Source organism: Thalassophryne amazonica, chromosome 16, assembly GCF_902500255.1.
Source record: "Thalassophryne amazonica chromosome 16, fThaAma1.1, whole genome shotgun sequence".
Taxonomy (NCBI): domain Eukaryota; kingdom Metazoa; phylum Chordata; class Actinopteri; order Batrachoidiformes; family Batrachoididae; genus Thalassophryne; species Thalassophryne amazonica.
This window is the reverse complement of record NC_047118.1, coordinates 33,494,420-33,517,692: the sequence shown is the minus strand read 5'-3', so window position 1 is coordinate 33,517,692 and position 23,273 is coordinate 33,494,420. Positions and strand designations below refer to the sequence as shown.

The following is a 23,273-nucleotide window of genomic DNA, read 5'->3' as shown; positions in this document are numbered from 1 at the left end:
GAGAAGAAAATTGAGGATATTAGGTTGAGCATATCTCAGCAGGCCTTGGTCCAACCACTACATCCTGCTATGGAGATGGATGCCACCACTGAGGTGTTACCCACATTTACAGATTTTGATGGTATCTCACGAGGCGCACTGACGAAGCTCGTGACGGCAACAAAAAGCACAACCTGCTTATTTGATCCTATACCAACAAAACTGTTTAAGGATCTATAGCCCACTCTTGGGCCGACTGTGCTGGAAATTATAAATCTCTCAATAACTCAATATCTGGATCTGTTCCTAAATGTTTCAAGTATGCAGTGATTAAACCATTACTTTAAGAAATCTAATCTTGACCCTAGTGTATTGAAAAATTATAGGCTGATATCAAATCTATCATTTTGTTCTAAAATCCTGGAAAAAGTGGTTTCGCGACAGCTCGTGGACCACCTCACTGAAAATAATCTTTTTGAGCCACTGCAGTCTGCTTTTAGAAAATATCACTCCACAGAAACAGCACTTACTAAGTTGTGAATGACCGTTTCCGAGCAATGGACTTGGATACCACTACAGTCTTCGTGCTGTTGGATCTTAGTGCTGCATTTGATACCGTGGATTATCATATTTTACTCGATAGGCTGGAGAATCATTTTGGAATTACTGGAGCTGCCCTTGCGTGGTTGACGTCTTACCTGTCCAGTTGTTCTTACTTTGTGTTGTTCAATGGCAATTCCTCTGATCTTAGGGACATGACGTTTGGGGTTCTGGAGGATTACGTTTTAGGCCCCCTGCTTTTTTCCCTTTATGTAGCACCCCTTGGAAATATACTGCTGCATTTTGGGATTGCCTTTCATTGCTATGCTGATGACACCCACTTGTACATCCTGATAACTGCTGGTAGTCTCATTCACATAAAATCTTTGGAAGATTGCCTTGCACCAGTGAGAAGTTGGATGTCTAGTAACTTCCTACTTCTAAATTCTGATAAGACTAAAATTATGGTTCTTGGTCCAGCGAGGTATCGGCATCAATTCTTGATCCTACGTTGTCTTTTGACCTCCACATTACGAGGACTGCTTTCTTCCATTTGCGAAATACAGCGAAGATTCGTCCCATCCTGTCTATGGCTGATGCTGAGTCTTTGATTCATGCATTTGTCTCTTCTAGACTGGACTACTGTAATGCTTTATTTTCTGGTTTACTGCCGTTCAGTATTAGGGGTCTTCAACTGGTTCAAAATGCTGTGTGCCAGACTTTTGACACAAAGCAGAAAGTTTGACCACATTACACCCATTTTAGCATCCCTACACTGGCTTCCACCTCCATATCTGGCTGACCTGGTAAGGCCCTATGTACCAGCTCGGGCCCTGCGTTCGCAGCGTGCAGGACTTTTATGTGTTCCCAGGGTGAATAAAAAGTCTGCTGGCCATAGAGCTTTCTCCTACCGTGCCCCAGCTCTGTGGAACGATCTCCCAGCACACATACGACTGTCGGATACTGTGGAGACTTCTAAATCACATTAACTACTTATTTGTTTTCCTTGTTTTATCATTAGTTTTATTGTGTTATGATGTGTTTTTATTCTTGTGTTCTTTTATGGTTTTGTCTTTTTATTGCATTTTTAAGTTTTTAGTTTAGTTTTCTTTGTTTTTATTGTTGTGTGAAGCGCCTTGAGGCGATCTCATCATGAACTGGCACTATATAAATTAATAAATCTGAAATTGAATTTGAATCCTCCTGCTAGATGACAGTAGATTTTTATCAAGAATGTCTTGGTATATTTTTCCATTCATCCTTCCTTCAATTATTTGCCAGTGCCGTATGCTGAAAAACAGCACCACACCATGATGTTCCCACCTCCAAACTGGGGTGATGTGCAGAGACATTTCAGTCTCATCTGATCAGACTATATTCTCTCAGTATTTCACAGGCTTTTCTAAATGTTGATGAAATAATGCTGAATTTATGTGGAAATGATTGTTGTACAAAAGCTTCAGATGTCTGTCACTGATGACTGGAGTGCAGTTTGAAGCAGAAACAAGGTGATAATCCGTTGACACATGCGCAGTGAAGGCAGTGGGGACCGATTATTAGGGGGAGCCGTTCGGTCTGCGACACTGGGTTGGACCTGGTTTTGCCTTCAGAACTGCATTAATTCTTTGTGGTATGAATTCAACAAGGTGTTGGAAACATTCCTTAGAGATGTTGGTCCATATTGACATGATGGCATCACACAGTCCCCAATTCAACCAGTCTGCCCATTATCCTCTGACCTCTGACACCAGCATGGCATTTTTGTCCACACAACTGCCGCTCACTGGATACCTTCTCTTTTTTGGACCATTCTCTGTAAACCCTAGAGATGGTTGTTTATGAAAATCCCAGTAGATCAGCAGTTTCTGAAATACTCAGACCAGCCTGTCTGGCACCAACAACCATGCCACTTTCAAAGTCACTTAAATCCCCCTTTTTCCCCCCATTCTGATGGTCGGTTTGAACTTCAGTAAGTCGTCTTCACCTCGTCTAGATGCTGTCCTGTGATTGGCTAATTAGCTATTTGTGGTAACAAACAATTGAACAGGTGTACCTAATAAAGTGGCTGTGAGTGTATATATACTTAAAAAAACACCTTAAATGTATATCTCAGTGTGCATACATAAACTCTATGATGCCTTTCATTGGGCTACATTTTGCTTGACCTTTCACCAGTCTGTACCAATCAAGGTTTAATCTTCTGGAGATGCAAGGTTGGTGAGAATCTTACAGTTTGGTGGAATTTGGTGGAGCGTGAGTCTTCCAGGAGCTGTCTGTCTGACTCTGAGTGCAAAAATACATGGGATCTATTGCATCAAAAGCTGGAAGGTGATTTGAGATGGTGAACATCCCAGGTGACCACCACAGCGTGCGTACACAGTAAACGGTGTTGGATCAGGAATGGGCTGCTTCTGACCGACGTCTGCTTGCCAGATTACTGGGTGGCTGGAAGGGCTTTGTGGGATTACTGCACATGAGCCTGTCTGAAGTGGCCCCTTTCCGAGTCTGATGGGGGGGGTGAAGGATGTTCTCTCTGTTGACGTAAAGTCTGACATGATACTTTAATGTTAAAACCATCCCTGTGTAAACACCACTGGCCTATATCGTTGTGTTAAAGACTGAAACAGGCAATCGGAAGAGATTATCCAAAACTAAAATGTGCAGCATTTATTGTGGAATCTGTTACAAGTTGTGATATTTTTGGCACTAATGTTGTAAACAGAATTAAAATCACAAAGGGCTCTTTTGTGATGAATGACGTAGAAATGCTTAACAACACACAATGTGGCAAGGGGAAGTAGAAACACAAATGATTTATTGGCGCAATTTGTCTTTGTGATACATGTTGCAGAAAAACTCCTTTTTGTTTTTGTATTATTTTCATAATAACAGGCTACAGCACTGATGATTAAACCTCAATCATGAGCATTTGAATGTTGTACAGAGTGGGGGCACGGACTTTGAATTTTTCCATTGACACATTCTGGCTCCTACACTGTCCAGTGAAAAGCTTATGGAGTCATGGGGTCACTGGACAGAGATGTTTGCCGATGCAGATATCTTTGCAGGAGAATGAAGGTCCAAGTCTTTACAGTCCTGGTACTTCTTGTCTTTTCTGTGTGGTTGTAAGACTTTGATGCTATCCAGTGACCTAAGGTGATGGCTGGGTGTCTTTGATACTAGGCCTTTTAGAGAATCCTTGGGTACAGCTGGACTGACTTTGAATCAAACGAGCAGTAACTAAGAGAGAAAAGCTGAGGAATATCACTTGCACTGTGAGGGAGCATCAGCTTCAACATTTTGGCCATCTGGCATGATTCTCCAGCACATAGGTGCCTGAGTTTTGAGAATCCTAGTGGCTGGAAAAGGCCAAGGAGAGGCCCACGCTTCATCTACGTAGCTGTGACAGATAGATGGTTGCTTTTGAGAGTTGGGGGATGGACCAGTTGTCTGCCTGGGTGTTTGCCATCCTTTGAAGCATCATATCAAACAAAAAAGCAACTGTGCTTTGCCTATTTAATATCTCATAGACTTTTCTGAGGCAGCATGGTGGCTTAGTAGTTAGCACTGTTGCCTCACAGCAAGAAGATCATGGGTTCGATTCCCACCTGTGGCCTGTCTGTGTGGAGTTTGCATGGTCTCCCTGTGTTTGTGTGGGTTCTCTCCAGGTGCTCCAGCTTCCTCCTATATAAACTTTACTGTAAATTGTCCGTAGGTGTGTGTATGAATGTGTTTGTATGTCTATACGAGGTCTGTTAGAAAAGAAACAGACCTTTTTATTTTTTGCAAAAACCATATGGATTTTAATCACGTGTGATTGCATCAGCCAAGCTCGAACCTTCGTGCGCATGCGTGAGTTTTTTCACGCCTATCAGTTGCGTCATTCGCCTGTGAGCAGGCTTTGTGGGAGGAGTGGTCCAGCCCCCTCGGCGGATTTTCATTGTCAGGAAAATGGCGGAGCGACTGCCGCTTTGCTCCATCAAAATTTTTTCAGAAACTGTGAGAGACAGCCAGGTGGAAACCATTTCGAAAATTCAGATGGCTTTCGGTAAAGATCTAATGGGCATCACACAGATTAAGGAGCATTACAACTGAATTAAAGACGGCCCACAGTGGCTGAGGGCGCGCCGCGCTTCGAGCGGCCATCGACAGGCTGAAACGACCAGATCATTTCCAAAGTGAACGCTGTGCTGATCCGGGACGTCGTCTGACTACCAGAGAAATGGCAAGAGAGGTGCACATAGCACTTTTTCGGCACATTACACTGTTACAGGAGATTTTGTAATGAAAGACGTGCGGCGGAATTCGCGCGTCAGGACGGAGCCGCTAATAGCGCAGAACAAAAAGCTCCTCCGTGTTGGAAGTCTCACGGGACATGCCCAGCTCTTCCATCATTCGGAAGATTCAGACGGCTTTGGGTGGCTTTTCAGGCAAGTGATTATCCGAGAAATTGTCGAAGAGCTGAGCATGTCACATGTCCTGTGAGACCAACACGGAAGTGCTTTCGTTCCGCGCCATTAGCGGCTCCGTGGCGAATCCCTCCGCTCCTGTTTTCATGACAAAATCTCCTTTAACAGTGAAATGTGCCGGAAAAGTGCTGATGTCCACCTTTTCTGCCATTTCTCTGGTAGTCAGACGACGTCCGGGATCAACACAGCATTCAGTTTGGAAACGATCTGGTCGTTTCAGCCTGTCGATCGCCACTCGGAGCGCGGCGCGCCCTCCGCCATTGTGCGCCGTCTTTAAACTGGCTGTACCACACCTTAATCTGTGTGATGCCCATAAAATCGTCCCTGAAAGCCATCTGAATTTTCCGAATGGTGTCCACCTGGCTGTCTCTCACAGTTTCTGGAAAAATTTGATGCAGCGCTGCTCCAGCCGTTCAGACATTTTCCTCACAATGAAAATCCAACGAGGGGGGAGGACCAGTGCTCACTCAAAGCCTGCTCACAGGCAAATGACGCAACCGACAGGCGTGAAAAAACTCATGCATGCGCACGAAGGCTCAAGCTTGGCTGATGCAATCACACGTAATTCAAATCCATAAAGTTATTGCAAAAAATAAAAAGGTCAGATACTTTTCTAACAGACCTCGTATGTGGCCCTGCGACATGCTGGCATCCTATTTAGGGTCACACCCTATGACCGCTGGTATACAAGGGTTGTTGGACCCCCCCAACAACCCTTGAATGGAGTAAGTGCGTGTACAAAATGAATGGATGTATGGATAGACTTTTCTGCCACCTACTGGATGGTTGGTAGATGCTGGATGAATTTCAAACAGCTGTGTTTTGAATGTACTTGTGCTCTATTCACCTCCTGAACACTGGGTATGTCATGGACTCTGCCCAGTTAACAAGCCTATCCCTAACCTTTGAAGATAGCAACCATAGGGAGAAACATAATGCCCATGATATAAGCAAATACGGGACAAGGTATGCAACAGAATAAGCAAGTAAAACCTGAAATGAAGAGTAGCAACTCAATCTCACGGCAGTTTGTGATGGCATTATGGAAAGTAAATTAATCTGTAGTTTGTGATACTCTTATGAAAAGTGCATGCTTTATGACCCCCTCAGACACAGGGGGTCTGAGGGCGTTATGGTTAGGTGAAGGGACAGACTTACGTTACTTTTAGCATTAGGAGAAGGGGGGAGGATTAGAAATTGCAAATCGCATCATGAAAAGATGACTCATTTCATGATGGGGGCACGAAAAAAGTGTGATAGAAGGTGTGGCTGGGGATCCACTTGTACTTTTTGTTGGTACTGCAGATTAGTGATGAACAAATTGAAACACTGCTCCAGAGTGTTCTGAAACATTGTTTTGGGGTTCTGTGTGCACTGAATGGTCAATGGGGTCCTTTCTGTTCTTTTTTCCCTAACCTCACCCCAACCCTAATTTAAGTTTAACATGAACCCAAACCTGAAACATATCCCTATCCCCATCCTTATCCTTAGCACTAACCCTGTGCTCATGCCTCTCAGAGTTCTCTGCAGAGCGCTGCGCTCTAACTGTGACCTAAAATATACCCTTGTATTAACCCAGACCCTAAATTTAACCCTAAATCCAAACTTAACTTTAACCATAATGTTGGGTAGGTGATGGTCTAAAGCAGGACATCCCAGATAGGCACGTGTTGTGCTGTTACTCACATTTAATTATGCTGTTTTTCAAGCTCCTGATTGGCTGAGTATAACCACAGAGTTAATTAGCTGTGGGTGGAGTATAGAAAGATACAAACATGTGACAAGTGCCTTCAAGGAACATCTTCAGGCAGTCCTGGTCTCAGGATTAAAGTAGTGGGCCTGAGAGACCAGAAGCTCCCCAGTTCAAATCCCTGTCAGAATGGAAAATTGCTGAGGGCCTCGGGCGAAGTCCTTAAAGTAGACCTGCATTGAAATAAATGTGGTCAGATTTCAGAAAGAAATAGGTGATATGTATTTATAAGACCCTTGTGAATGCAGTAAAGTAAATCTGTAAGCCCAAATTTGTAATTCAGCGGAGAAATCTTTGTTTAAAAATGACAAATTTGCAGCTAAAATTTAGCCCTCTGTGAAAACAGTTTGTACAGCTGTATCATTTCCATGATGTCAGGGACAAGACGACGCGCTCCCGCCTTCAGTCCGATCCCGCATTGAAATTGATTTTATGTTAGTAATGTTACTTATACACGTCCTGGTTTCAACATCCAAAAGTAAGCTGCAATGAATGTGAGATACAGATCTGTGTGCTCAGATCAGCAACGACATCGACAGCGGGCGCCGTTCTTCCTCTCCCGCTCTCTGCCTCCGCTGCACTTATTAAGTCTGCGGGCTCGTTAACGAGCTCGTTAACCGCCGACGCGGGCCACTCACACCGCCCGTGTCTGCTTTGCAGCCGCCGGCATCACCTCTCTGTCTACTGAATGGAGCTGCAGCACACTTGGCACAAGTCCTGAGATTACGCTTGCTGTTTTAATGCGAAGCGGCCGGTACACCTGTTGCTGCAAGGACAGACTTCTTGCGGCAAAATCTACAGCACCGCACGTCTCGGCAATCGGAGCCCCAGAGCTCCATGGATGCTGAGAGAGGTTTATATATTTTTAATGACTGGGATTCTTTGCGGGTCTCGCCTCTATATCCCGTGATGGTACCGGAGGCGAAAGACAGTAGATTTTCATTGCGACACCACTCAATCAAACGGGCGTATGAAAAAGTCCCCCAAAATAATTTTCAAGCACAAATAAAAGAAATGTGTACTCACCAAACGTGCCGCAAGACAATATGAAGTTTTAAAAAAAGTAGATCCTTCCGTATAAGACAAGAAAAAGGTGCAGATGCAAACTGACGTAAATCCACAAATGACAATTGGCGCAATGCATGCTGGGAGAGGGTCTTGTTCGTGACGTCTCAGCAGCGTCCATGATGAGAGCGACAATTTGCGGAGGGCTAAATGTTAGCTGTAAATTTCTCATTTTCAAATGAAGATTTCGCCATTGAATGACAGATCTGGGCTTCCAGATTTACTTTACTACATTCAGAAGGATCTCATGTGTAAATGTAAGTCATTTTTTGTTCAAAAAATCTGACTGCATTTTTTTTCAATGCAGGTCTCCTTTAATCCCCAAGTTGTTTCTGGTGGGTGACTGAGCATATTAAATTGCAGCACACTAACACTGATGCATGTGTGAATGACTGTAAAGTGATGTGAGTGAGGATTTTTTTTTTTACACACTTTCTGTCAATCAACACCAAATATCATTTTGTCTCAGTCAACAAAACAGTGAACCATTTTGTGTGTCATTTCTCAGTTTTAAAATGAAAATGTTGATTTTTGGTTGATGGCTTTTCAGTTTTCTGCTGCTTTCAGTCAGACTAACTCATTGATGCCTGTTGGCCTCATGGCTCATTTTTACACTGAGGTCCATCCTTCAGAACAGTGACAGTTACTCACCGTGCCACGTTAGTGGATTACAACGAGCCATGTAGTGGATTAACGCTACATTCAAGAGTGAAAGGCTTCCTTCAGCTGCGTGTGTCTAACTGAGGAGATGCGGGAAGGCCTCTCAGGCTAACAAGATATTGACATAAATATTTTCATGTAATAAAAATAAAGCAGCGGATACAAAGTGCACACAGGTTTTAATCTAAAAAAAACCACAGTAAAAACAAAAACATTTAGTTGAAGCTGTGATACGATGAGAGAAAAGCAGGAGATCAACCAGTCACATATTGGAAACACCTTTAAAACCAAGTCTGGATCACTTATTTACACCCTAAGTCACCAGGTTAGATGTTGGTGAAGTCCTTGGATCTTCTTGCTGACCGATAAGTGGATCTTCTAAGCTAAAGCCCCCTAATAGAGGTGGAGCAGCTAAAGCCTGGTCACTGACGTCAGTCCATAGATGTGGGAAGGCCAGGCAGGTGATCAGCAGGAGACAGCTTACAGCCACGAATGCAAGTGGCACTTAGTGACTCGTCGAATGCTCGTATTCCCTTCACAGGCGGGCGATGCACACAGAACGCAGACTCTGCTTCATGTTATTGTCACGCTGGAAAATTTCCCATTAAAACACATGCAAGTTTTTTAAATCAGTGAGTCAAACATGAGCCAAGAAGGCCTGAAAGGGTGCAGGGTTTCATCGCCCAGCAAAAAAGGACAAAATCCTGCGCTCTCTTGACCCCTCGCCATGCACAGTGACATCACTGTTTTCGACGAACCTGTCATACATCAACATGTTCATCAGTCTTTGCTAGTGGCAGAGTCAGTGGATGCTGCGGGAACCGGATTGCTTCACTGTTGCGTCTCATGTAAGCGTGACCGCTGATGGGGTACCACATCTCCGTGAAGGTCAGGTTGGCCACCGTGATGGAACATCGGCCCAGAACCTTGAAGCCTGACTTGCGATAAAAGGGAATGAGGAAATCTTCACACATCAACACTGCTCGGCGCACGTTAGGCAGACAACGGAGATACTGTAGGTAACGCCACATCAGGATTGGACCTTTGCCCTGCTGTCTGAAGGTGCGATGGACGGCGAGGACGTGGATGTGGACTGTGGAGCCGCAGGGCTTGTGGAGCGTCAGCGCTTCCTGAGGCAAAGTTGGACATTTAATTCCAATTTGATGTGTTTTAATTGCACAAAATACTATGAAAGGATCACAAAGATGGGAAGTCTTACTGCAGTGAGCCTGTCTCCGTCCCACAGAGAACCAATGATAAAAGCCACCAGCCGACCCTCCTCAAACCAACCCATGGACAACTCTGGACACAAAGTGAGGAAGTGACGCACCTCATCCAGGTGGAGGGGACACTCCCCCGACACTGAGATAAATGCTGAGAGAGAGAGAGAGAGCAAGAGAGAGAGAGGTGAACGATCCATGCGTAAAAAGTTTTGGTTTTACTTTTACGCACAGTTCAGCGCATCCTCGAGTTAAGTCAAAATCAAGTTTTCTCATAAATATTCATTTTTTAAAAAGGTATATGAGCATACAGAGTGAGAGAGAGAGAGAGAGAGAGAGAGAGAGAGAGAGAGAGAGAGAGAGAGAGAGAGAGAGAGAGAGCGCTGAACGATCCATGCGTAAAAAGGTTTGCTTTTACTTTTACGCACAGTTCAGCGCATCCTCGAGTTAATCGTGCAAGTCAAAATCAATTTTTCACGTAAATATATATATTTTTAAAAAGGTATATGAGCTCGTGAATATGACAGTCGGGGTTTCCCCCCCACGTGCCACTCACCTTCTCGCTCAATTTCAAAGACGCTGATGGCGTCCTGCGTGTTGAGCGGTCGGACTTCGCTGGCTGGAAGAGTGTGTCTCCTCTGGATGACAGGTGAAGCAGGTGACGTCTGCATCGGTTTGATGAAAGGCTGCGCGCCCAACATGGACATCTTATGACGTTAGTCTCCCCCAAAAACTTCTTTCTCTCTGCTCGTGTTCGTCTCCGGAGCTGCGCCTCCGTCAGGCCCTGTGAGCACAAAAGAACAAAGGTCTTTGGAGGCAGCTGTGATTCACATCTATGAAAGTAAACGAACCCTGCAATTAAACGCGTCCACTGTGGCCTTTTTGTTTCTGGCAGATCATTTTAAAACGTTTGAACTGAATCACCACATGCGGCCTGTTTGTTCACGATGAAAAATGCAGCTTTTTCAAATCATTATTACGATTATTACATTGGTAAAAGCGCGCGAGAGCGGCACCATTTATTAAAAGTACTCATACTTCTATTGTAACATGTACACTGAGTACAGGATGAATTCACTGCGTTTCCAAACTCTTTGGCGATAAGTGTACTGGGAGTACAATTGTGTTCCATCATTTCTGACCAATATGCAACAAAATAGACAATTTAAGGTTCCAATTATGTTAAACACACGCACACGCACGCACACATTATAGTTTGTGTTCCGGCGGTGAAACTTACCGGAGCAGATCGAGGTTTACGGAGCGGCTCTCCTTCTGCGCGCCTCCGTCTCTCCTGCTGCTCTGCAGACGTCTCCTGTCATTATGGAGTGATTATTACTATGAGTCACACAATGAAGGATTACACAAGTTGTCACAACTCTGCGCATCACTTCCAGTCAACACAATGCTCCTTTAGTGCTGAGGAAATGTTGAAAACTTAAACTAAGGTGGATGCATGGGCAGAGAACTTTTTTTCTTTCTTTCAGGGAGGTAAATATTTTGGCAAGCCCCCCCCACTATAATAGTAGTACAGTCAGGCCCATAAGTATTTAGAAAAAAATTTATCAAGATTTACTGGAAGTGTTGGCTTTCATTCATAGAACACCGTTCAAATCTAGGTTTGTGTCTCTCATGTGCCTTCTGTGTCTTGGTGGCTTCCCTCACTAACCACCTTCTTGCACATTTACTCAGTTTTTGAGAACTGCCTACTCAAGAAGGACTATTTATATGTTTTAATGATTGATGTAAATAAAATCCAAGACATTTTCAATAACTTGGAAATGTTCATGTATCCATCCCCTGACTTGTCTAAAGAAAACTGTAAAGGTCATAATTTGTATTAAAAATTATGTTTAGTGGCAACAGACTGGGGTCCTGTCCTAGTTGTACCCTGCCTCATGCCCTATGACTTGTAGGATAGGCTCCAGCCCCCCCAGTGACCCTTAGTTGGAGTAAGCAGGTATAGAAAATGGATGGATTATGTTTAGTGTTTGTAATTTCACCAAACACTTCTGACCACATGACTGCATAAACTCTTTCCAGTTATAATAATAACAATAATAATAATTAATATCATTAGAGTTAGAGGACTTGGCTGAGGGTAGGGAAGTGTGGGATGAGCTGCTTGGTCTGCTGCCACTGTGACCCAGACCTAAATAAGTAGCAGAAAATGAATCATTGAATGAATGATGATGATGGTGATTATTATTATTATGCATTCATTCATTTTCTGTATGTGCTTGTTCCAATCAAGGGTCTGAGGGCGGGGCTGAACCCTATTCCAGGAGTCATATACAATAAAATCACCAGTGTTAAATTAACACTGACAGTGAACATATGACCCCACTCTGAGCAGAGTAGGACCATATGTACACTGTCAGTGTTAGTTTTACACTGGTGATCTTGCTGTGTAGGGTGAGCTGCGGGGTACACCCTGGACAGGAAACCAGTCTATCACAGGGGTTGATATTATTAAGACAGATCACGATTATTATTGTTATTTAAAATAACAGCATCAATACTACTACTATACTATATCAATTCTACTACTACTAATAATTTTAACTTAATTATGTAATGTGTAGTTGCGTCAGGAAGGGCATCCAGTGTAAAACGTATCAATTCAACATCCAGATCCACTTTGGATTCGATGTGGCGACCCCGAGTGAAAACAAAGGAGCAGCCGAAGGGTCTTACTTTTTATGAGCATTTGTATCAGCTTAATGCTACTTCAAACTACAAGTGAGGTTATTTATTTCCGTCTGGCTCAAATTACTTCTATAAATATGCAACAAAATATCTGTGGGTACAGCTTTGCACGTTGCATTGAAATCTTTGTATCTTGGGAAATTCTGGTGAGGATTTGCAAGCGAGACATCCTGATCTGGATTAGACATGCACAGAGAGGGCTGTGACTGCTCTCTCTCCTAGTTTTTATGCCCGATTTGTTTTTGTCATTTTCTTCTCAGGTGATGCACCACATAGACTGTCTATATGCACCACAACACTTTCTAACTGAATGGAAACAAAATATACAAAGTACTACAGGCAAGTATATCAATTATTTATTCATTTATTATGAGTCACGCATTTGAGATTACAATATTTTGCATATTCTTTTGTGATCCTTATAAAATGTATCTCTGTAAAAATATAGACTGAATAGGAATAAGTCATTCATTAAAAGTCACAACACCAATGACAAACACAAATATTCATATATATAGTTTTGGATCCAAATCAACAAACTACTATTACAGCAGTCAGTGTACAATTTAACAGTTCTAATAAAAGCATTTTAAAACTCCTTCCTACCTGAACATGTTGAACTCATGTTGCAGAGCAGGTCTTTGCAAGGGTGTATTTAAATGTGTTAAAATCTGATCTATTTAACTACAATAGGCTGGATTAATGAAGGTTTGCACGTAGACATTACAATGTCTGGTTTGGATATTGCAGCTAATGAAGCTGGGAGGTTTAAACAGTTTGCATTGTACAGCAGGATAAAATGTTTAGTCCAGATCCAGCAGAGGGACCCATCAGTCCACAAATGTGCAGCCATGACAAAGCATTTGCATAGCTTATCTCTACCGTTGCTCCCATGCAGACTTATTTATGAAGAGGCGGCTGCAGGAACAACTTCATGAAAGCAGGCTGCAGAATGTATGAATGCATTTCACAGCACCTGAATGATGTCACTGAGGATGAAGGTTTACAGATTGTTCTTTGACTGTCATACAGAAAATATCAAAAACTAAATGCATAAAAAAAATAAAATGTCAAGTTGTAAGCAGAACTCGGCACTGCAGTAAAAAACAACAGACAACTTCCAGTATGTTACAGCCCATGAAGCAACGCACCCTTATTCATGTGACAAATATGCTAAAGTAATATTTATGCAGCAGTCACCTGTAGGGGGCCCAAAAACAACAAAAAAGGAATGTTGAAGGGAACTCCTTAGATTTCATAGCTCTGTAAAGGCTGAAGTTCTTATGTCCGGACACACGACACACGGCGATAGCTGGACAAAGGATAAAAAGTAAAAATCGCCAAGAAAAGGTGGATGAAAGATCCTGCACTCTTCCCATCACCGAAAAGCCTGCGAGTCAAGCGAACTCAAACAGAACAAAATGAATGAAAGGAAAGCGAACATCGACCTCCACACTTGAAACGAAACATCCACAATGACATGACCGAAAGCGGGTATAAAACCAAGCGCAGCCAGCCTTGTCCTCATTTCCACAGGACTTGCAGGTGCCAGATTTTTTTTTTTTTGTCTTCAGAAGAAGTTTCATATGTCTTCACATTCTGAGTTTTGGCGGCGTGTCTATACCTTGTACACTTTATCTGTGATAGTACTTGTCCTAACGAGTACCTCTGACGAGTCCATGGCATCAGCCACGGTTAACTGTCTGTGTCAGACGAAGGCTACTCCCGAAGACACGCACACACAGACCCGCCACAAACGGCTTAAACATGCATAAATAGTTAAAGTAGTTGATAAATGTTCTTAACGCTGTTGTTTCTGTATGAAAAACGTTGCTTTTTCGTTCCCAAAAATTAACAATTCATTAGCGATACAAGGATGTTTCGTTCAGCTTGTCGAAGCTTTAGTTATTGATTCATTCAGATATCGGGTTTGTCAACCTTCATTCAATATGTCAGACTTAGGAGGTTGAACAAAGTTGGACAAAAGTCAAATGAAATGCTAACATTACAAAAACTAAGCAACCATTTGAAACCGTCAAACATGAACGCAAAACAAAATACGGACGAACTGAGGTTGTTGTCGGTATTCGTTTAAATTTTTTAACAGTTTAAAAATTCTGACGAAGCGCCAGCTGCAGGAACGAAGCTGAACAAAGGTTAAACAATGCCTCTGAAAGTTAACAAAAGTCCAGATTTCTTGTTTCGTTTGGACTTCGTTGTGCCGTGTGACCGGGGCTTTATAAAGAAGGAGTAGGAGAAGAAGAAGATGAAGAAACCTCTCCATGCTTTTTGACCACTAGACCTGATCAATAGATCACTAGAATGCTCAGGATTTGCTCAAAAGTACACATGAACATGCGTCCATTCCCTTCACTCTGTAGATAATCAAGATATTGTTCCATTTATTCTGATAGGCTTGTGGCTGGATGTGTACTATTCCACAGTTATGTTGCAAATCATGCATAATTTCTTGAGAATTTGAATCTCAAGAAATCCTAACATGTCAGAGAAAAATCAAATAACATTCTTGGCTCCATCACTTTATCTTTATCTACTCCCAAATTTAAAGGGGTCATTGAGTAAAATATATTTTTTTACATTTATGTTTGTGATTTTGTCTCACACATTTTCAAAGTTCCACAGGTCTGTGATTGTGCATTTAGAATCTCTATTGCTTTGAAGAAAGTTTAAACCTGAAACTGCTCATTTTGAACTTCTGTGACGTACATTACAAATGGCCATATATGGACTTCTGCTCAGTCTGTGAGACACGCCCACTGATCTGGCACGGCCTCACAGACTGACAGGCGTCTTCTCTGATTTAGAGAGGGTCCTGCAAGCAGTAGCTTCTTCCTATTTAAAGTGAATAAGAGGCACAGAAACGTCTCCTCTTCAAAATACATTTTTTAAAATAAATTACATGCATCACTTCTTATGAGATAATTTTGACTATTAGAGAAACAGATTATCTTCATGTAGTAAAAGGTACAAAAAGTTATCCAACAGAATTCATGCACATATCAAGCATTTGTCAGCCAGCAGGTGGTGATGACATCAGCAGAAAAAACAAAAACAAAACAATAAATAAAAACGGCAGATTGTCCATCTGGAAAAAAGGTAGAAATTTGTTTCATTGTATTAGTGTTCTTACTCTAACCCTAATGCACATTTCTGAATGTTAAATGCAAAACACAGATTGCGCATGGAAATTTGTAGGAATATAGGGGAAACCGGGGCACGGTGAATCACGGGGCACAGTGAATCAGTAGGTATATCTGCAATACTACATATATATTTGCAGCAGTTATGCCATATTTTTATGCATAAAGACATCCCCCTTATAAATTAGTGTTTTGTTTTTGGATACATTAACGGTAAAACTAAGTGGCAAGTGAAGTCAGTTTTTTTCCTATCAAAAGTACATTTTGTGGATGTCAGTGTCTTTGTACTTATTTCTCACAACAGAGGAAAGGTGGCCCAAAAAAATTATTAGTTAGAAGACTACCTGTCCAACTGATGAATATGTGTTATGTCTTCTCCAGACTATCAGCTATTTGATAACATGACTCATGTGTCACATGCACCCGGGGCACAGTGAATCAATCTAGAAAGTGATTTTTACTAAGCCCCAGTATCAAGGGATGACAGGGAATATTACTTGTTGAAGATACATTTATTTTTCCATGAATTATTTCTATAATTTATGTATATAAACAATTGTTTTCACATTTGAACAGAAATTCTGACAGTTGTATTTATAATAGTTTCTAAAGGACTTTCAGAATCGCTTTTATTGTCATTGTAATTTGCATTGCAACGAGATTTGAGATTTGAGTCCACTTATATCACTATATAAGACACTCACACATTACATAGCTGGTTTGCTGGATTATAGTTTGTATATGCATCAGCAGATATTTAATAATTTTGAAGAAATCTTTATAATCATGTGTTTTTTCATTATATTTTAAGCTGATTCACTGTGCCCTGGACACTGATTCACTGTGCCCCGCGAATTAGTGTCCGGGACACAGTGAATCAAAAATTTTAAAATTGATTTTAAACAGCTGTAAATTACACTTTGGGAGAAATAAATTACACAGCCTTATAAACAATAACTTGCTGTATTAAATCCACGATAGCATGACCTAAACCTATGCATAATGTGTTTATGCTGCCACAAAACAACATTTCTGGTCCACTGTGCCCCGGCTTCCCCTACACAAAATATCACGCTTTACTTTTAGTATGATATCATACAAAATGTGTCATAAGAAATACACAGTGAGAGAAAACAGCTGTAACTTTATGAATGTGTATAATATAACCCCTTTAATGGAGTCCACTCTGGGTCATTCTCAACCTCATCCACTTATTTCATTTTCTTGCTTAATGAAAAAGCTTGACCAAAGAAAATGCCACACATCCAGCTGAATGTAATGTGTTCAGCTGGATGGTGAAATCTTTTTCCAAGGTAAAAATTTGTGGAATTGGAAACTAGTGTTGGTGGAGGTTTGTCAGCGCAGTGTTCTCGTTTAAATATTTTCATCAATAGACTCCTATTCTGATCAATGATATGAAACCTTCTCCTTCTTTCTGGATCCTTCTTCTGAGTTTGAAACTTGTACAGGGTGAATGGTGCATCACATTTACATCACTTGTTTCAATGTACGCAACCACTGTCTTTACACATTTTACACTCTCATGCTCTGATGCTACAGCAACCGTTTACTCAACCAGAAACAGCACAATGTGCACCTGTTGTTTTTAATTACATCTCCTGAGCGCTTACAGAGTTTAAAATACATGCCTGATTTGATGGAGAGGTGATGGTCTAGTGGTTAAGCGTTGAGCTTGAGACCAGAGGATCCTCGGTTCAAATTCCAGCCTGACCGGAAAATCACTAAGGGCCCTTGGGCAAGGTCTTTAATCCCCTAGTTGCTCCTGGTGTGTAGTGAGTACCTTGTATGGCAGCACCCTCACATCGGGGTGAATGTGAGGCATTAATGTAAAGCGCTTTGAGCGTTTGATGCAGATGGAAAAGCCCTATATGAATGCAGTTCATTTACCATCTGATCACTCTGCTTACTCTCACTGTACTGCCATGTGTTTGGAAGACGGTTTGATATGACCATTGTGCAAGGCCGATTTTCAGGCATGTGCACGAGTAATGCGCACTTGCATTTTGCTTATTGACAGTGACAACGACCCAACTGGATAGCACTACTGCTGAATCAGGTATTACATGAAACCTAAATTGGATAGCACACTGCTGTTCAACTGGATAGTGCACTGATGTCACCTGACTCTGGAGGGCGCAGCTTTACAGGATATCGTAGGAGAGCTGGATATGTGGCATCTGCATTGGTCGGGCTTTGGAATCGTTTTGGCTGCCACGACTTTTTCAGTAATCCAGCTAACAGGCAAACAGACACGGTTGAAAACCTCAGTGGCGGAGATAATTATGTGCACGATGAGCTCACTGGATCTCCTCTGCTGCTCTCACTGCTGAGGTCATGGTGACATGAAATAACCATGTGATAGAATTTGCATGAGACAGAGGGGTGAGGAAGGATAATGCCACCAATTCCACTTTGCTCTGCTGGAGTGACATTTCTCGCTGCAGCATCCCTTAACTGGTGAAAAAAGCGGCGCAAAGCACTTGATCACATTAATCTCAAGCATTTTCACGCACACTGCTGACTGACCCAGTATGAAATCCTGCTCTGCACGGGTGACCTTCACCTTCATGTGTTTGGGGAAGCTGCATGTAGATGATGAAAATTACTATTGTTAAGATTTTGCATTTGAATGTAAGTGCTCACCAAGTCGTAAAGGGCTTTAGTTAGCACCACACCTGTCCTTGGGAGGGGAGAGCACATCTTCGAAAGGACAGGAGATCAAATGCATGGTCGACCGCTGCGCTCCTCCACACTAAGTGCTGCAGAGATGCAAGAGAATACTTGTAAGGGGAGTAGGAAGGGGGATGGGAAACGAAAGTGACGGTCTGCATTTGGGTGTGAGTGTAAAGTGCGCAAATGAAGCATTTTAGGAAATGGACAAGAGGTGTGACCTGGGGCCTCATGTACACAGACTTGCGTGGATTTCCTACTGAAACATGGTGTACGCCAAAACCCTGAAACTGGCATAAGCACAAAATTATCCAGCTGTATCAATGTGTGCATACGCATGGATCCAAGCATGTTTCTCTTGTACATCAATCAATCAATTTTTTTATATAGCGCCAAATCACAACAAACAGTTGCCCCAAGGTGCTTTATATTGTAAGGCAAGGCCATACAATAATTATGTAAAACCCCAACGGTCAAAACGACCCCCTGTGAGCAAGCACTTGGCTACATCCTACTGAATGTGGAATTGAGCACACATGCACACACACCAAGCTCCTCGATTTCCATGCCCCTATTTAAATATGTAAATCCATGTAAATAGGCCCTGGGAGCTTGGAATTCCTCTCTGTCAGAACAGTCAACGTGAACACAGAAAAGAAATTATACTGTGTGTGCTGCAGATGACTGGTCATGACATGGAGACACACAGGGATAGTTTATTTGGGACCCTTGCACATGGAAAAAACATGAATTGGTAAAAGAGTTAAGCCCCTTTCACACCGGGGGTGCTCCTGGTTGCTCCCAGTTGCGCTGTGCGTCATTATGACAATGCCGCATGGAAGCAACTCAGTGCCAAGACAATGCAGCTACGGAGGGACGCAAAGGAGGAAGAAAGTCGGGCACCGAAAAATTAAACCTGTTTAATTTTTTTGGCGTCCTGTGCTTGACGCAGAAAGGAAGTGGTTCCAGCGCAAGTCGGGGCAAAGAGGCGTTACTCCATGTGCCTCGGAAGCTATGCCCTCGAAAGACCACGCTACTCGATGCCAATTTATGATTTCTGCTGTGTTCCGTTGTTCCTGAAGTATAAATGACGCAGGATTGTTTTATACCGTGTACTCAATGCAGTAAAAACAAAACAAAAAAAGACCACAGGAAAAAAAATGCTGATTGCAGCTGCTGCTCCTCTCTGTGTGGTGCTGTCTGGTGAAGAGAGGCACTGTGAAACAGCTGCAGCTTCTTCTCTCACAAATGTGTTTAAATAAAATCCATAAAAGTCCTGCTCACAGACTGATTGCCAGAGACAGGACATGTCAACATCAAGTAGAACTCCAGACATCTCCACATTTGCTCATTACAGTTTGTTCGCGCATGCACGTACATCTCGCGGTCAAAGGAGGAAAGATAAACTATAACAGATCTCAGAGCGCAGCCCTGCAGCTCAGCACAAAAACAAGTAGAAGAGAAGTCAGAGTGCACAGTCTGTCTGCAGCCGAACTGTGCACTCTGACTTCTCTGTGCACAGAACCTGCAGGGTGCGTTCTCACCTCCTCTCTGCCCCCTGCTGCACGCACCTGATGCAGACATTCCTGTGTCATCATGACGCCACAGGGAGCAACTGGGAGCAGCCCTGGTGTGAAAGGGGCTTTAGTAGGAGCGTGTGTGAGGCCGCAATGCTGTGGGCTCAGGGCAGTGCACGCACGCACGCACACACACACACACACACACACTGAAGTTAAAACAGTGAGGGGCCCTGCGGTGGACAGTGTGTGACATTCACAACATTACACATGCGCTTATTGACAAATACTGAACACAGGGAGAAAATTGGGGCCCTGTTAAGAATGGTAAATGGATTGCATTTACATAGCGCTTTTCCATCTGCATCAGACGCTCAAAACGCTTTACCAATAATGCCTCACATTCACCCCAATGTGAGGATGCTGCCATACAAGGTACTCACTACACACCGGGAGCAACTAGGGGATTAAGGACCTTGCCCAAGGGCCCTTAGTTATTTTTAAACCGAGGATCCTCTGGTCTCAAGCCCAATGCTTTAACCACTAGGCCACCCCTGTTATGAAGCTCTAGTTTCACGATTAAGAAACAAAAATAATAATAAAAAAAATGTATTTGAATGCACACATGCCCAAATGTGCCCACGCTGCTTTAGTTCAGAACAATTACGTGAATAAACTATTTACTCATCACGCATGTGCCAGACAGGGGCATGAAATGTGGGGTTGGTGGGGTGGTGGTGGAGAGGTTATGGATAGAATTTAGAGTTATAATAGCAAAATAAAAAAAAAAAAAAAAACGCTTCATGGAAATATCACTCATTTTGTGACAGGAGCATGAAAACAAAGCGTGAGACTGGGCTGTCTCAACCACACTGTTAATCAGGAAGAATGAGTCATGCGTTGAACCAGGCCACCTAGCCACAATGTTAGTTAGATGCATTTGCACATCACATATGGTTTGAACACTGATGGAATGAAAATGTTTCATATTAACAAAAACAAATTCATCATGTGATGTTGCTTTTATAGCAATATGTGTGTAGTCAATAGCTCTGATTACATTAGGGAAACCGGCTCTCGCTGCAAATTATGCTTTAATGTTGGAATGTGATGTACATGGATGACACTGAGATGATTGCGTTCCTGGGCTGCCCGCAGTTCTGCGCGCAACTTCAGTGACAGTGGCCTTGGTAAAGGAAATTGGCATATGAGCCAATTATCATCATTTGCAAATAAATCTGCATGTTCTACTGGTTGCACCATTTGCAAGGTCCTCTAACAGCACTAACGCAGCCACTGTTGTGCCATTTTACGCATTACTTTGCACATGCTTTTATGTCTACCTATATAATTCTAAACACGAGAGTGTGTTAATTGTTCATCAGTATGTCTCTGGTGTGCACATCACTCTGATGATCTCATGTTTTCACACTATTAACAGTTTCCCAGCATCATATCCATGTGTCGACAGTGGAACAACAGCAGTAGAAACGTATGTACACAAGCCAGGATTTTTGCGTGATGCACCGCACATTTCCACTGTCATTTCACTTTTGATACATCGGAATGTTAGCGTGAAGAAGAATGTACACATTTTTGTGAGTAAAGTCGCTTTGTACATGAGGCCCCTGGTCTCCCGGTGCCTCGCCTGCACTTTAATCAGTTTGCAGTGAAACCAAGTTTCAGCTTGGGGATGCTGTTTTATGATGGGAGCTGTAGATGATTCTCCATAATACTGAAGGCTCAAAACTGACACTGCCAGGCAGGAAACAGGCAGCACAGTCAGGCCCAAAATCCTCAGAGGAGCTCACATTGAAGATTGTCGGCCTGCCGGAACCTCGCGGGGCGAATGTGCTTCTCTTCACATGTGTCACGTTCATGAGGTCTGACAGCAGAGTGCACCACAGCCTCTCTCTCTCTCTCTGACACACACACTCACATACACACACATACATTTGTGTCCTCCCTCCTACACACATCTTTAAGCTGGAACCAGCCAGCAACAAAAACAAACAACAATGGTTTTGACCCTGAATCAAACAGTGACAGAAATGCAGGAACAGAGTCTGTAAAAAGTAGGATGAACACCCTGTAAAAAAATAGAGGATTTTCCAAAGGCTGATAAAAGTCTTTGGCACTTCTAAAAACAAAACACAAACACACACAATCGAGTAAACGCTGCTGTTACAACAAAGACAAATTCATGGAGACATTCCAGGTTCATAGACATATGAGTCTGGCCAGCCCCGGGTGAATCTGTGCCTGGACCGGCCCGTAGTCCACCATTTCTCCATCCACAGTGATTACGCCTTGTGGAGAGACAGGCTCCAGCCGCAGCGCTTTCACCTTCTCGTACACCAGGTGAGGGCAGCCACATGCCAAATGTGCTCCCTTCTCCATGGCGAGGAAGAGGCGCAGCAGGGCAGGGCGGGAGATCCCTGCTGTCACGTAGAAGAGATGAATCAGCCCGTCATCTGCCAAAGCACCGGGAACTGTCCATAGATCCTCTGCCAGGTGAGACTGGTAAACAGCCAACACCAAGACAAAGTCCTCCTCCTTAACCACAGTCCAGCTGTCTGGGACTGGCTGGTCCAGAGAATCCAGGAGAGAATCCAATGGTTCTCTGGTCTTACTGTTGCTTTGGGTCTCCAAGCTCTTGCTGTGGATGGTGGGATTGGTGTTGCGGTTGGAGTTTGTGCTGTTGTGTCGAGAATTCTGGTTCGGGGAGGTACTGGGGTTGAGCTGACAGGGAAGGTTGGAGCAGAGTGAAGGGTGGGGAGGGGTCGAGGGCATCGGATTTGCCTTGATTCTCCTTCCTGAAAATTGTGACATCTCCTTAACAGGGAGGTACGCCAGCCTGCCCTGATACACCCTGAGGGTGGTGAGGCGCACCAAGGTGCCCATCAGGAAGCGAATTGCCCCGACATGGCGGTACTTTTCACTCTCAATGTCGACATCGGCCACGAATCCCCAAGCCAGGGACAGGAAGGAGAAGATGCGCTGCCTGGAGGCCAGGTGGATTGACACCAAGTCCATTGAGCCGACTAGACCTTTGCACAGCATGAAGCCGCAGCTCAAAAGAAGCTCCTCATTCCATGCCGGAGGTGACCTGAAACACAAATGGAGAACTGAAAACAATCACTGGTTGAATGAGTTACCTGTGGAATAAATACAGCAAAACTTAAACCTGTGAAAAGATCAATCACATTTAGTATAAATGTTGTCGATCAGCTTGAACATAAATCAAACTTTTACTATCGTCTATTTACCCAGACACCTAAAAATAAGCACTTTTATCAGCTTGGGATTTCCCTTTGGCTGACCTGGGAGATCACAGGTCTCAGAAACAAGTCACAAAATATTCTCTCAGTTATGGTTGGCCTTGTTGACGGGACATGACAGATGACGACACAGATGCCGAGACAGGCAAAGATTCTTAACAGTGCTATACGAGGTCTGTGAGAAAAGTAACGGACCTTTTTATTTTTTTCAAAAACTATATGGATTTGATT

The 23,273-nt window shown here is 43.1% G+C and overlaps 2 protein-coding genes across 2 annotated transcripts in view; both read right to left on the bottom strand.

The window, feature by feature from the left end:
* Positions 1-8,600: 8,600 nt before the first annotated feature.
* On the bottom strand, positions 8,601-10,405 carry aanat1 (arylalkylamine N-acetyltransferase 1). The gene is made up of 3 exons (XM_034190210.1): positions 10,240-10,405; positions 9,683-9,837; positions 8,601-9,593 (listed from the first exon to the last, which is right to left on the bottom strand). The coding sequence occupies exons 1-3, from the start codon at positions 10,388-10,390 to the stop codon at positions 9,225-9,227; spliced, it is 675 nt and encodes a 224-aa protein (XP_034046101.1). The 5' UTR covers positions 10,391-10,405; the 3' UTR covers positions 8,601-9,224.
* Positions 10,406-20,197: 9,792 nt separating this feature from the next.
* The window catches only part of LOC117528433 (sphingosine kinase 1), a 54,394-nt gene continuing 51,318 nt past the window's right edge, over positions 20,198-23,273 (bottom strand). Inside the window, exon 5 of the mRNA XM_034191057.1 lies at positions 20,198-22,870. Within this exon, the coding sequence (XP_034046948.1) occupies positions 21,982-22,870 (889 nt within the window). The 3' untranslated portion in view covers positions 20,198-21,981. The remainder of the gene's footprint in view (positions 22,871-23,273) is intronic.